Source organism: Oryx dammah, unplaced genomic scaffold (genome assembly GCF_014754425.2).
Source record: "Oryx dammah isolate SB20612 unplaced genomic scaffold, SCBI_Odam_1.1 HiC_scaffold_2, whole genome shotgun sequence".
Lineage (NCBI taxonomy): Eukaryota > Metazoa > Chordata > Mammalia > Artiodactyla > Bovidae > Oryx > Oryx dammah.
In genome coordinates, this window is record NW_024070186.1 from 153860637 (window position 1) to 153872383 (window position 11747).

The following is an 11747-nucleotide window of genomic DNA, read 5'->3' on the forward strand; positions in this document are numbered from 1 at the left end:
GCGCTCTGCACTTCCCCCGCGACCCCGCCCTCTTCCTCGGGCTTTGCCTCTCACTTGCCCTCTCGGGGTCCATGCTGCAGTCCCCCCGGTGAGACTCTCCCGGCCGCGGGCGCCCATTGGCTGAGCGCTGGGAGGAGGCGTGTGCCCGGCCCGGCGAGTTTCATTGAGCGGAATTAGCCCGGATGACATCAGCTTCCCACTCCCCCCACCCACCCCCACCCCGGGCCAGCCCAGCTCATTGGCGCGGCGGCCCCTCCAAGACCCGCACATTGTTCCCCGCCCCCGCCGCGGCCACCGCCGCCGTCGCCGCCGCCACCCGGCTATAAAAACCCTCCGAGCGGGGAAAGGTGCGGATGCTCATTATAGACAGACGCGACATCGGCTCCCGGACCCGGTTCTCCGCCACAGTCTTGGGGACCGAGCTCCTCTAACCGCATCCGCAGTAAGTGCGCCCGCCCCCCCCCAACCCCCCACCGCAAGCAACTCCAGCCTACACCCCAGGGACAGAGGCCCCTCACTTCGGCTGCGCCCGGGGGAGCTCCGCTAAAGTGGATCCAGATCCCTTCCCTGCCCGCCAGTTCTCCCGAGCGGCTTGGCTGCCCTAGCCCTTCCCACGCTCACCGCACCACCCCTTTTGCCCAAAAGCGAGAAAGCGGGGCCACAATAGCGGTCTTCTGCCCCAGCCCCAGTCAGCTGGGTGAGCCCCGGGCCCGCCCCTGGCGCAGCGCGTGGAGTCTGGGCTCCGTGGCGGGCGCTGGCTGCCGGTCTGTGAGCGTGTGTTTGCTGAGCGGTGTCGATGGCGATAAGGTGGATGCGTTTGAGGAACCAAATAAATACTTCTCTATTTAGATCTCCACCCTTCCCAAAGAAAAACCCTCACTTGACACTTTTTCTCAGTGTGTTAGTCGCTCAGTCGTGTCCGACTCATTGCGACCCTATGGACTGTAGCCTGCCAAGCTCCTCTGTCCGTGGCATTTTCCAGGCGAGAATACTGGAGTGGGTTACCATCGCCTTCTCCAGGGGATCTTCCCGTCTGAGTCACCAGAGAAGACCTCATTCCTAGCAGAAGGCATAAAAACCGTAGAATGCCACCTTCCCAGAGGAGAGCTCCATCCTCCCGGGATTAACCTGTGGATGAGAGCGGCGGGGAGGCAGTAGGGAGGGAAAGAGCGGTGACTTAAGCTTACCTGCATGCCAAGACCAGAAACAGCGAGGTGGACCCGAAGAGAACGGCCACCAGCGCCTGGACCCCGCGCTGCGGTGCAGGCGGGAGCAGCTTTTCTCTCTCACTGACCCCAGTGCCTCTCGATCTCGATTTCGATCTCCCGTCTCTTTCGTGTTTCTCTCCTCCTCTGTCCGCAGTAGGCGTCCTGGAAGCTCTGAGGACTCAGGGAGGGGAGGACCCCGCGAAGGCTGCGACGATCCCTCGGGGCCATGGACTCGGACGCCAGCCTGGTGTCTAGCAGGCCGTCGTCGCCGGAGCCCGATGACCTTTTCCTGCCGGCCCGGAGCAAGGGCAGCGGGGGCGGCGGCTTCACGGGGGGCACCGTGTCGTCGTCCACGCCGAGCGACTGCCCGCCGGATCTGAGCGCCGAGCTGCGCGGCGCCATGGGCGCGGCGGGCGCGCACCCGGGGGACAAGCTGGGCGGCGGCGGCGGCGGCGGCTTCAAGTCATCCTCGTCCAGCACCTCTTCGTCCACGTCGTCGGCGGCCGCGTCGTCCACCAAGAAGGACAAGAAACAGATGACGGAGCCCGAGCTGCAGCAGCTGCGCCTCAAGATCAACAGCCGCGAGCGCAAGCGGATGCACGACCTCAACATCGCCATGGACGGGCTGCGCGAGGTCATGCCGTACGCGCACGGCCCGTCGGTGCGCAAGCTCTCCAAGATCGCCACGCTGCTGCTGGCGCGCAACTACATCCTCATGCTCACCAACTCGCTGGAGGAGATGAAGCGACTGGTGAGCGAGATCTACGGAGGCCACCACGCCGGCTTCCACCCGTCGGCCTGCGGCGGCCTGGCGCACTCGGCGCCCCTGCCCGCCGCCACGGCTCATCCGGCGGCCGCGGCGCACGCGGCGCACCACCCGGCCGTGCACCATCCCATCCTGCCTCCGGCCGCCGCTGCCGCCGCCGCCGCCGCCGCCGCCGCCGCGGTGTCCAGCGCCTCGCTGCCCGGCTCCGGGTTGTCGTCGGTCGGCTCCATTCGGCCCCCCCACGGCCTGCTCAAGTCTCCGGCGGCGGCGGCGGCGGCGGCGGCCCCGCTTGGGGGCGGCGGCGGCAGCGGCGGGGGCACTGGCGGCTTCCAGCACTGGGGCGGCATGCCCTGCCCCTGCAGCATGTGCCAGGTGCCCCCGCCGCACCACCACGTGTCGGCCATGGGCGCGGGCAGCCTGCCGCGCCTCACCTCGGACGCCAAGTGAGCGGGCCTGGGGGCGGGCGAGTTCTGGCGAGCCGGGAGGGTGGGAGCCCCGAGGCTGCGTGGGGGGCGGGGTGGGGAGCCAGGACCGGCCGGCGCTGCGGCCTGGGAACTCAGTCCCAAGGAGGAGCGCCGTGCCGTGAGCTGGGGGTGGGGGGCAAAGGTGAGGACGCCAGTACCCGGGTCCGCTGCAGCGGAGGCGTGCGCTGAACCTTGGGCAGTGAGAGGTTGCATTTGCTCTGGGACTTGGTTCAACCCTCTCTGGCTTTAAACAGCAGCGCTGCTCCCTTGGACATACTTTTATAAGAAGGCGCAGCTACCCGCATCCAGTCTTTCAACCCTCCCTCCCCTGATCCCCCCCCCCCCAACCCCAGAAAAGAGGTGACTTTAAAAACTGCTTTCCCTACGAACTCGGCCTCACTCGGCCCGGGCAGCAAGCACTTCGTAGTACCGAGGAGGAAGGCAAAGAGGGGAGCGTTGGGGGCTTCCTCGCCTCTCCGAGCGGGCAGGAGACTGGAGCCACAGTCCAGAAGCGGCCGTCCGGACTCGCCCTCAAGCGTCGTCCCCAGCCCAGGGCTCGGGCTACGAGTTAGTATTCGGCACCAGAAGCACTTACGGTCGCGTCCAGTCTCCGTATCTGGATAAACCCGCAGCGGTCTCGGACTGTTCTCCCTGTCGCTTCTAATTGGTTTGGGTTTGTGGTTTTCGAAGGAATCTGTCGACCTTCCTTTTTCAACAGTGCGATCAAGCTTTACAGACAGTCAGAATAGAACCACTTGTGGATTGTTAGAACCTACAACTGTCGACTTTGGGTGCGGGTGGGGTTTTTTGTTGTTGTTATTTTAAAATAGAATTTCCCTCCCTCCCCCTTTTTTCCTTCTCGGAGCACAAAGTGATTTGGTTTCCTACCTGGCTGGGGACAGTCATTTAGGTACCCGAAGATTTGACAGAACTCAAAGGATGTTGCTGTGAATATAGTTTGGGTTATTTGGGAGTTCTGTTGACTTTTTAGTGTTTTTTTTTCTTTTTTCTTTCTTCTCTTTGGGATGTGTAAATAGATCAATAATGAGGTAAGGTAAGTGCGTGCTGCTAAGCTGATTGCTCACGTGACTGCCACTTCCCCCACCCTGCCCAGTCTAAGCCGGGTTTCTTCTATATTGGTTTCTTTTTGCCAGCTTAACACAAATGACAAACTCTTTCCACGTGCTTCCTCCCTCCACGCTAACCGCCTCGGCTTGCAGAGTTGCAATATGGGCTTCACAGCGTCGGCCACGTAACATCCCCTCTCCGATCGCTGCCCCTTGCAGAGAGTGTATCATCTGTTTTATTTTTGTAAAAAGATAAAAGTGCTAAATAATATTTATTACTTGTTTGGTTGCAAAAAAAAAAAATGAAATAAATGACCGAGTGTTGAGATTTTAAATAAAATTTAGAGTACGTCGGGTGTTTTCCAGCCTTGTGGGTGGAAGGAGGTGCGGGGAGCCGCCTGGGAAAAGCGGGCGGCCGGACTCCATCCTTCTGGGCTGGATTTGGGGACCGCTCCGCTGGTTTTCTCCTAGAGAAAGATTGAGAGGGTTGTTGGCCCATTTTTCTCCCCCCTAACAAACATTCTCTTTAAAACACGTTCTGAGCACCTCCACGGTGTGCTCCTCCTCACTGTTTTTATTTTTATTTTCTGACGCCTAACCCGTAACTCCTTTTCTATTGGGGTGAGAATTAGGTTCATTGAAAGTGAAAAAGTTTCCTCCGTGCAGCGCCGAACTTTGGGCCTCCCGGGTGAGACCCGTGCATCTGGCTGGGAGTCCGGGCGCTTAGGTCCCCGCGTCCTGAAGCGATTCCATTTTCTCTCTGTTGAGGGTCGGTCGTCCACTCGCATCCGTCTGCGGACCAGCGACGCGAGGCCCCCTCGGCCCGGCATCGCCATGTGGTTCTCGGCAGAGCGCTGCGGGCGCTTGTGGCGCGGGTTCCACTAACTCTTCTCTCCCTTCCCTGCTCTACGCACGACCCTCTCCCGGCTCCCCCGCCGGCCTTGAACCGCAAAAAGTCAGGTGCTGGGAACTGCCTGCCGGGAGCGAGGCTGTCGCCAGCCGCGCTTTGGTCTAGTGCTTCCTAATCCTGACTCCCGCCTCTCTTTTCTCGCTGCTATCGGGTTTCTCACAATTCAAAACTGCAAGGCAAATTTAGGACGTGGCTCTTAAGAGAGATTTGGGGATGAAAGGTAAAAAAGCTTCGGCCTTTCCCGATCAAGGAAGAGGAGAGAACGTTTTGCCACCTTCCAGTCCTGAAGCTCACAGCAAAGCGCGCATCCGGAACGCTACGAAGTGCGGACGAGGTGGATGGTGCCCCGCCCTGGGCCCGCTCGCTCGCGATACCTTTGGTGGCCACCGATGGAAGGTCCCAGAGCCTAGAGCACCTGGGGCGGAGATTTCCCTGGTTGGAACCTCCCCGCATGCCCCGTTTCTTGAGATCGACCCCGATCACCCCTGAGCCGGACCCACGAGGACTGGTCGTTCAGGGGAGGGAGGCTGGTTCCATCTCCTCGCTGCTTGGCAGGTAGTTTTTTGTGTCCACCAGCAGATACTGTCAGGTGACTGGCCTCTTTTAAGACCCGGCGCCCCCGGGGATCAGATGCCTCATACTGGGCTTTGCCTCTCACCCATGGCCGGGATGAAGGCCGGGGGGTGGGGTGCGGGGTGGGGGGGGGTAGTGGCTGCAAGGGTGGAATAAAGGGGTCCAGCCCAAACCGCTCCACGGGAATCCAAAAAGAGGATAGGGTAGGATCTAATAGGTTTTGCTTTCAAATCCCAGTTGAAACGAAATTTGTCAAGGATTTAAAACTGGGTCCTTCTCCAGCCAACAAGCCACACAGAGGACCCCACGGTGCAGATTGGGTGGGGGGGCGGTCCCTGTCGCAGTCTCGGCTTCCTACACCAACCCCCAAGGCTTGGCAGGTGCAGGCGGGGCTGCCCAAGGGAGCAGTGTATCCGTAGAGGGGCAGTTGTTGAAAGAAATCAAGTCACCCACCCTTCCCGTCCCCCATGTCCAAGCTCTCGGTTTGTGTCTAGCCACCAGTCAGACTAGACCTCGGCCCCCGAGGAAGGAGGGCCTGAATCCAGCCAGGCTCCGGCGCTCCCCAGAGTCATCCGCCTAAACTTTGCATCCAGCCAAGAATCTGGGCCACCACGTGTGAGAGCCGAGCGCAGTCCCAACACCGCGGAGGAGGCGCACCCTGGCGAGCAGGACCACTCGGGGCAGACGGCTCCTTGCAGAAACTGGCCCTGGCGTGGCAGGGGGCCTGGGTGAGGGACTCGGGCCAGCGGTTGGGCTTCGGGGTAGAGTGAGAAAGGAAGTTAGGCTCCCACGCTGACGTCCAAGGACAACCTCCCCACCCCGGCCCCTACACACCGAGAGAGGAGGGCAGGGAGAAGGCGGTGTCCAATCAGTTGCACCCTGGGCAGTGACTCGGTCCTTGGGGCACTGATTCCTAGGACCCCCTTCCCGGCTGCATTAGGTTCTCTAGGACAGTGGTGCACAGCTCAGCTTCCCCATCCCCGAATGTGGCCCTGGAAGTGTCTTAGCTCTCAGCCTGAGCGCCCAGAGACTTCCACTTCCGTCTTCCAGATTCTCCCTCACCCTCTCCCCTGCCTAAAAACGGACTGATTTGAGGTTGAGGGTGCCTCCTCCGTGGCCTCTGCCCTCCAGGGCACGGTCCTCCCTCCCCTCTCACTTACTGGGCAGGAGACAGAGAAATGAGGAATCCCTGGTTTGATCCTGTGCTGGAGGGCACATGGGAATCCCTGCGGGGGGGGCGGGGGGCGTGTCACATGCCTCCAGCGCCCATTAAGTTCAAACTGAATTCTGGCAACTGGAAGTGAGCCAAGGGGCAAAGCAAACCCTCACATCTAAAAGGCATCTCACTTGGAGAATGTGTTGCTGAGATCTCAGCAAGGATGGCTGGAGGAAGACTTAAGCACCAGGGATATGCATGCAGACTGGGGCTGGGGCAACCCAGCAAGCCAGACCCATCCTCCTCCATCCCAGATGGGAAGGCAGGGGAAGGGGAGGAGCTCCCAGGCCAGGACATTGGATTTTAACAGGCCCCTAGACACTCTCAGTGCTGGAGAGCCATCTGTCTGCCTCCCTTTAGGATAGAACCCAGCTAACAACCAGTCTGAACTCCTTCTATCAAGTAAATACCTTGATGCCCCCTAGAAGTTCATTGAAGGCAAAAGATACCTGCTATACAGACTTTCCTCTCATTTTAAGTTCCTCTTTTAGTACAGACTTCGGGCCAAATCTGGGCCTCCACACAAGGGCCTCCCAGTGCCAGTAAGACTCTTGGGGGTCTCTGACATCCGCCCTACACCCAAAGTCTCTTGACAGGCCCCCTAAGTCTCTGCACACCTGAAAGGGAGGCCAGAATCAGGCCTGGCTGTTCTCAGGTTAAGTGGTTGCTACATTGAGTCCTACCCTGGCTGGGGAGAGGTGGCTGTGAAATAGTATGGGTCAGCATCCCACGGCTCAGTTTGGAGGGGGCAGGCACTGCAACCCCTGGGGCTAAAACCTCCAATCCTGGTCAGAGTAATGGGCCAGCAGGGCAGAGACGGGGCTCACCCCTCATCACTTCCTCCTACCTCAGGGGCTGCCTTGTTGCTACAAGGCCACATGCATTGTGCAGTAGCCAACAGTTGTGGCAGATCCAGGAGCCTGGAGGCGTTGCCCAGCTGCACCCTGAAGTTCAGGATGCCAATAATAGGCGGAAGAGGCTGGAAGAGGAGGCACCATTTACAGAAAGCTAGTCTGTATAGGGCATCCCCTGAGAGCTTTGGTTGTTATTCATTCATTCAACTCTCCTGGTAACCCTTTGAGGATGGTGCTATTATTTATTATTATATTTGTTTAATTATTATTTTACAGGTGAGGAAATTAAGGCTCAGCGAGGATAAACGGCTTGCTCAGGGGAAGACACAGTAAATGGAGGCAGTAACGTTGTGATCCGGGGGTCTGGCTCCAGATCCCACCTTGGGGAAGTCGCCCCATCCATACCCAGGCCGCCCTAGCCATCTCTCCTCCGCTCCAATCTAGTCGCTGGATTCTGACCTCTTGGGGAATCCTTGGAGCTCCCACACTGCTGCTCACCAACCCCCCACCCCCAGCCAGGCCCCAGTCCCCAGCCCCCTTAGGTGACACTCCTAGCGCTCTCCCTGTGCGCCTGGACCCCATCTGGCCCCGACGCCCCCATCTGGGCAGCGGGCGGTGCCCAAAGGCTTTAGCAATTAGCCGACTCGGGTGGGTGCGCGCGGCGCGGGCGGCCGCTAATGAGGCGGCCGGCGACGCTGAGATGGACTGGCGTTCGAGGCGGGACAGCTGCCGCCCCTCGCCGGCCCGCGGACCGCATCTCCCGCCTAGTGGCGCGGTCCACACCGCGTGCCGCAACAACTTGGAAAGGAATCGCAAACTGAAATGCCTGCAGGGGCCCGCAGGACACGCGAGCAGTCGGGAGCGCGGGCCGTCCGTGAAAACCGGTGGGGTCGCGTGAGCTGGGAGAGCTCAGTGTCTTCCCCAGGGACCTCGGGTCCCTCTTGATCACACGCTAAGCCCCACCCCCCCCACCCCCCACCCCCACCCCCACCCCCGGACACCGGGGACGGGGTGTGTGTGGCACGAATTGGCTAGCGGGCTTCCAGTCTGCAACCCCTGAAAGTGATGCGGCTGATCAGGACGGCAAATTCGGGTCGTTGGCGCCGCTGGGGTCCTCGGGGCTCGAAGCCTCCGGGAACCGAGTTCGTGCGTGATCTCGAGCGGAGCTGTGCGCCGCGGTCCCTTGGCTTCCCGGATCGCGAGCAGGCGGAACGCAGCCGGCGGAGGCCCCGGGCTCGCAGGCACGCCCCTCCGCCCGCCCTCGGAGCCCGAGAGCATCCCGCTCGGGCTCGGGTTGAAGCAGCTGCCTGACGCGGCGCGCGGCTTTCCTTTGGAGAGCTTTGAGTCCGGCGGCCGCAGGGCCTCTGAGTCCACTAGCTGTGGGAGAGATTGACAGTACCCCTCTTCCACCCCGCCCCAAGAGAGAAACAAGCGGATTTCTCCAGAAGCGCCTAAGTTCATGTGGAGACCAAATAGCATCCCTGACCCCAGCCGGGGTCAGACACCCTGATCCGTGCTTACGCACAAGGACTCAGCCCCCCGCCCCCCGCCCAGGGCACCTCCCGGGGAGTTGGGGGAGAGGGCGTCAGGCACACTAGCGAGTCTGGAACCTCGAAGCCTTGGCCTTGGTCTGGAAGCCGTTGAAGCCCCGTGAGACAGCGATGGTTGGCCGGGGACAGCTCGGTTTATCTTCCCCTTCCTCGACTATCCTCGGGAGTCTGGGAATCTGTCCTCAACCTGGTCCTTCTAGGCCTTGTGGGCTGGCCCACTGCCCTTCCTTCTGCGAACCCCCCAGTCCAAATCCACTCTCTGAGCCCTCAGCGTTCCAGGCTGAAGTCTTGGATCTGCAGCGAGAGCCCGTGGAAGAACAGGACCATGAGCAATTGGCTCCCTCTTCATCCTCAGATCTTCTGGGCAGTAGAGGCTGGCCTTGCAGAGCAGAGCTGGAGTGGCCCCTCAGAACCCTGGTGGGCGCTCTCTGACCTCAGTTTCCTCACCTCTAGAATGGAGCCAGGTTGGGTGATCACCAAAGCTCTGTGGGAGGATGAGGCTCGGCTCTGGGTGCCCTGGTCCACGTCTAGGCAGAGGTTCCCGGAGCCCCTGGCTGGGAGGGAGAGTGTGATGGGTGAAAACAGTTCCCCTTAGCGTCCTGTGTAGGCAGGGACCAGTGCTTCCCAGGTGGCAGCAGGAGACTCAAGAGATGCAGAATTGATGCCTGCGTGGGGAAGATCTCCTGGAGGAGGGCATGGCAACCCACTCCAGTATCCTTGCCTGGAGAATCCCATGGACAGAAGAGCCTGGTGGGCTACAGTCTGTGGGGGTGGCCTAGAGTCAGACAGGATGGAGCCACCGAGCACACAAGCACATAGGGGCTAATGAAATTCACAGCCTCCACTGAAATGGGAGTGTAGACAATTCTAGAAACAACTACTATTTGTCCTTGACTTTTTGGCTCCCCAGGTAGAAACTGGCTTAGATACCTTTGTATCTAGACTTCTATCTGGACCTGCCTGCTTGATGTAAATGAATGAATGTGGATGGTAAATGGAGGACTCAGGGAAGGAAGAGGTTTCCAGAGTGTGGGGGAAACACGAGTGTGAGAGCCAGGAAATCATGCACGGATACGTGCCACTGGGGCCCAGGGGCTGGAGGGCAACTACCAGACAGACCTCCCATATGACAGACAGCCAGGCTATCAGACCTCCCAGCGTGCCTGTCTCTTTTTATGTAAATAGAATAGTTAACAGTAGCACCTCACAATTGTGTTACTGCCAAGAATAAATGAAATGGCTTCCTGCCTGGTTCTAGCTGTGAATGGATGCCCTGAGCCCAGGCGTCCGGCCAGAGTGCCACTTCTGGACCCTCACTCATGAGCCTGGGCCCCCAGGATGCAGCCACCAAGATGTAGGTCATGTGGTGGGATGGGCAGGAGTGGGTGGGGGTTGGGGGGGGTCTTGATCAAGCACCATGAAGACCATGTTTGGGCAGTTGGGTGTGGGGCTGTGGTATGCTGCCTTGGCCAGGCTCCACCAGCTGTGTGACCTGGAACGAGAGGCCTGGGCTTTTTGAACCTCAGCTTGCTTATCTGTAAAATGGGCATGGTACTAATACCATTTCCACAGGGCGTCAGGATTGGAGAAAGCAATGGCACCCCACTCCAGTACTCTTGCCTGGAAAATCCCATGGACAGAGGAGCCTGGTAGGCTGCAGTCCATGGGGTCGCTAGGAGTCGGACACAACTGAGCGACTTCACGTTCACTTTTCATTTTCATGCATTGGAGAAGGAAATGGCAACCCACTCCAGTGTTCTTGCCAGGAGAATCCCAGGGACGGGGGAGCCTGGCGGGCTGCCGTCTCTGGGGTTGCGCAGAGTCGGACACGACTGAAGCGACTTAGCAACAGGATTGAAAGGGACAACTGGGCCCTGGGCCTGGCATACAGGGCAGGTCCAATAAGCAGAAGAGTCTACCCACCTGGTGGGGTGTCATCTCACTGAATCTTCCGGGAGGTCCTGTGAGGTAGGGTCCCTGTTACTCTGTCACATGACCTGCCCTGCAGCATCTGTAGGGAGCCTGTTTGACCCAGGACCCCAGGAGAGGCCCAGAAGTCCCCTGAGCATGATGTACAGAGTCCAGTCACCCCCGCCCTATGCAGGGCAAAGCGCCTTGCCTCACCTCTGCATGCCTCAGGGTGGCTGGTACAGGCCTGTTATGCAGACCTTGCATTGCCTAATTGCCTTGCACTGGAGCAGGCCCCACATGCTGCACAGAAAACAGAATGTGTGTGTGTGCTAAGTCACTTCAGGTTATGTCTGACTTTGTGTGACCCTATGGACTGTAGCCCAGCAGGCTTCTCTGTCCATGGGATTTCCCAGGCAAGAATACTGAAGTCGGCTGCCACACCCTCCTCCAAGATCGAATCCATGTCTCTTACGTCGCCTACACTGACAGGTAGGTTCTTTACCACGAGTATCCCCTGGAATGCCCAGAAACCAGAATAGAGTCCTTGTAAGGGCAGGAGACCTGGGTCAGACCCCTGGGTTCGATCCCTGGGTCGGGAAGATGGGAAAGGCTACCCACTCCAGTATTCTGGCCTGGAGAATTCCATGGACTGTATGGTCCATGGGGTTACAAAGAGTGGGACACGACTGAGTAAATTTCACAAGGGCAGGAGCTAGGATCAGGGAGGACTAATTGAAGGGAAATTTACCTGTGAAGCTGAGGCCCCACCCTCGAAGTTCTCTGCCCCACCCTGCCACCCAGGGCCCGGCCTCTATCCATGCCCCTGGGATGCCCAGTGCAAGGCGTCAGCTGGACAGAGGAGGGTCTTCCCTCTCTAGGATTGCAGCTGGGAGCCACAGGGAGAGGTGTGGTGGCCCCTCTGGAGAGTGGGACGAAGAGCTCCCCGTCACCCCGCTTCTGAGCTCGCCCTGCTATTCAAGCCGGTCCAGCTAGTGAAGACACACTAGGTCACTTCCTAGTGCAGCCCAGACGCTGGTAAAGGTTGCAGCAGAGGCAGGAAACCCAGAGAACTGTTGAACCAAAAGAGCATGGAAGACACCTCCACCCCCGGGGTTAGGCTGTCTGCCCCTCTCCTTCCCAGTCTCTCTTCCATCAGGCCCCTCCCACCCACAGGCAGATCTGCTTGTCTTTACCCCATGTTTAACCCATCAGTTCCTCTTACTCAGAT

General features: G+C 59.6%; 1 protein-coding gene across 2 annotated transcripts; it reads left to right on the forward strand.

Annotated features, from left to right (window-relative positions):
• Window positions 1-350: 350 nt before the first annotated feature.
• OLIG2 (oligodendrocyte transcription factor 2) lies at window positions 351-2421 on the forward strand. 2 transcript variants are annotated; one of them, XM_040228244.1, is made up of 2 exons: window positions 351-442; window positions 1363-2421. In XM_040228244.1, exon 2 carries the CDS (start codon window positions 1435-1437, stop codon window positions 2419-2421), a length of 987 nt encoding a protein of 328 aa, XP_040084178.1. In that variant the 5' UTR covers window positions 351-442; window positions 1363-1434. The 2 variants fall into 2 exon arrangements, with proteins under 2 accessions (XP_040084178.1, XP_040084186.1); XM_040228252.1 differs by having other exon boundaries at window positions 370-442; window positions 1366-2421.
• The last annotated feature ends 9326 nt before the right edge of the window (window positions 2422-11747 follow it).

What these genes read in the sequence shown, in the direction of transcription:
- OLIG2 (XM_040228244.1), top strand. Translation starts at nt 1,435, where the DNA reads ATGGACTCGGACGCCAGCCTGGTGTCTAGCAGGCCGTCGTCGCCGGAG.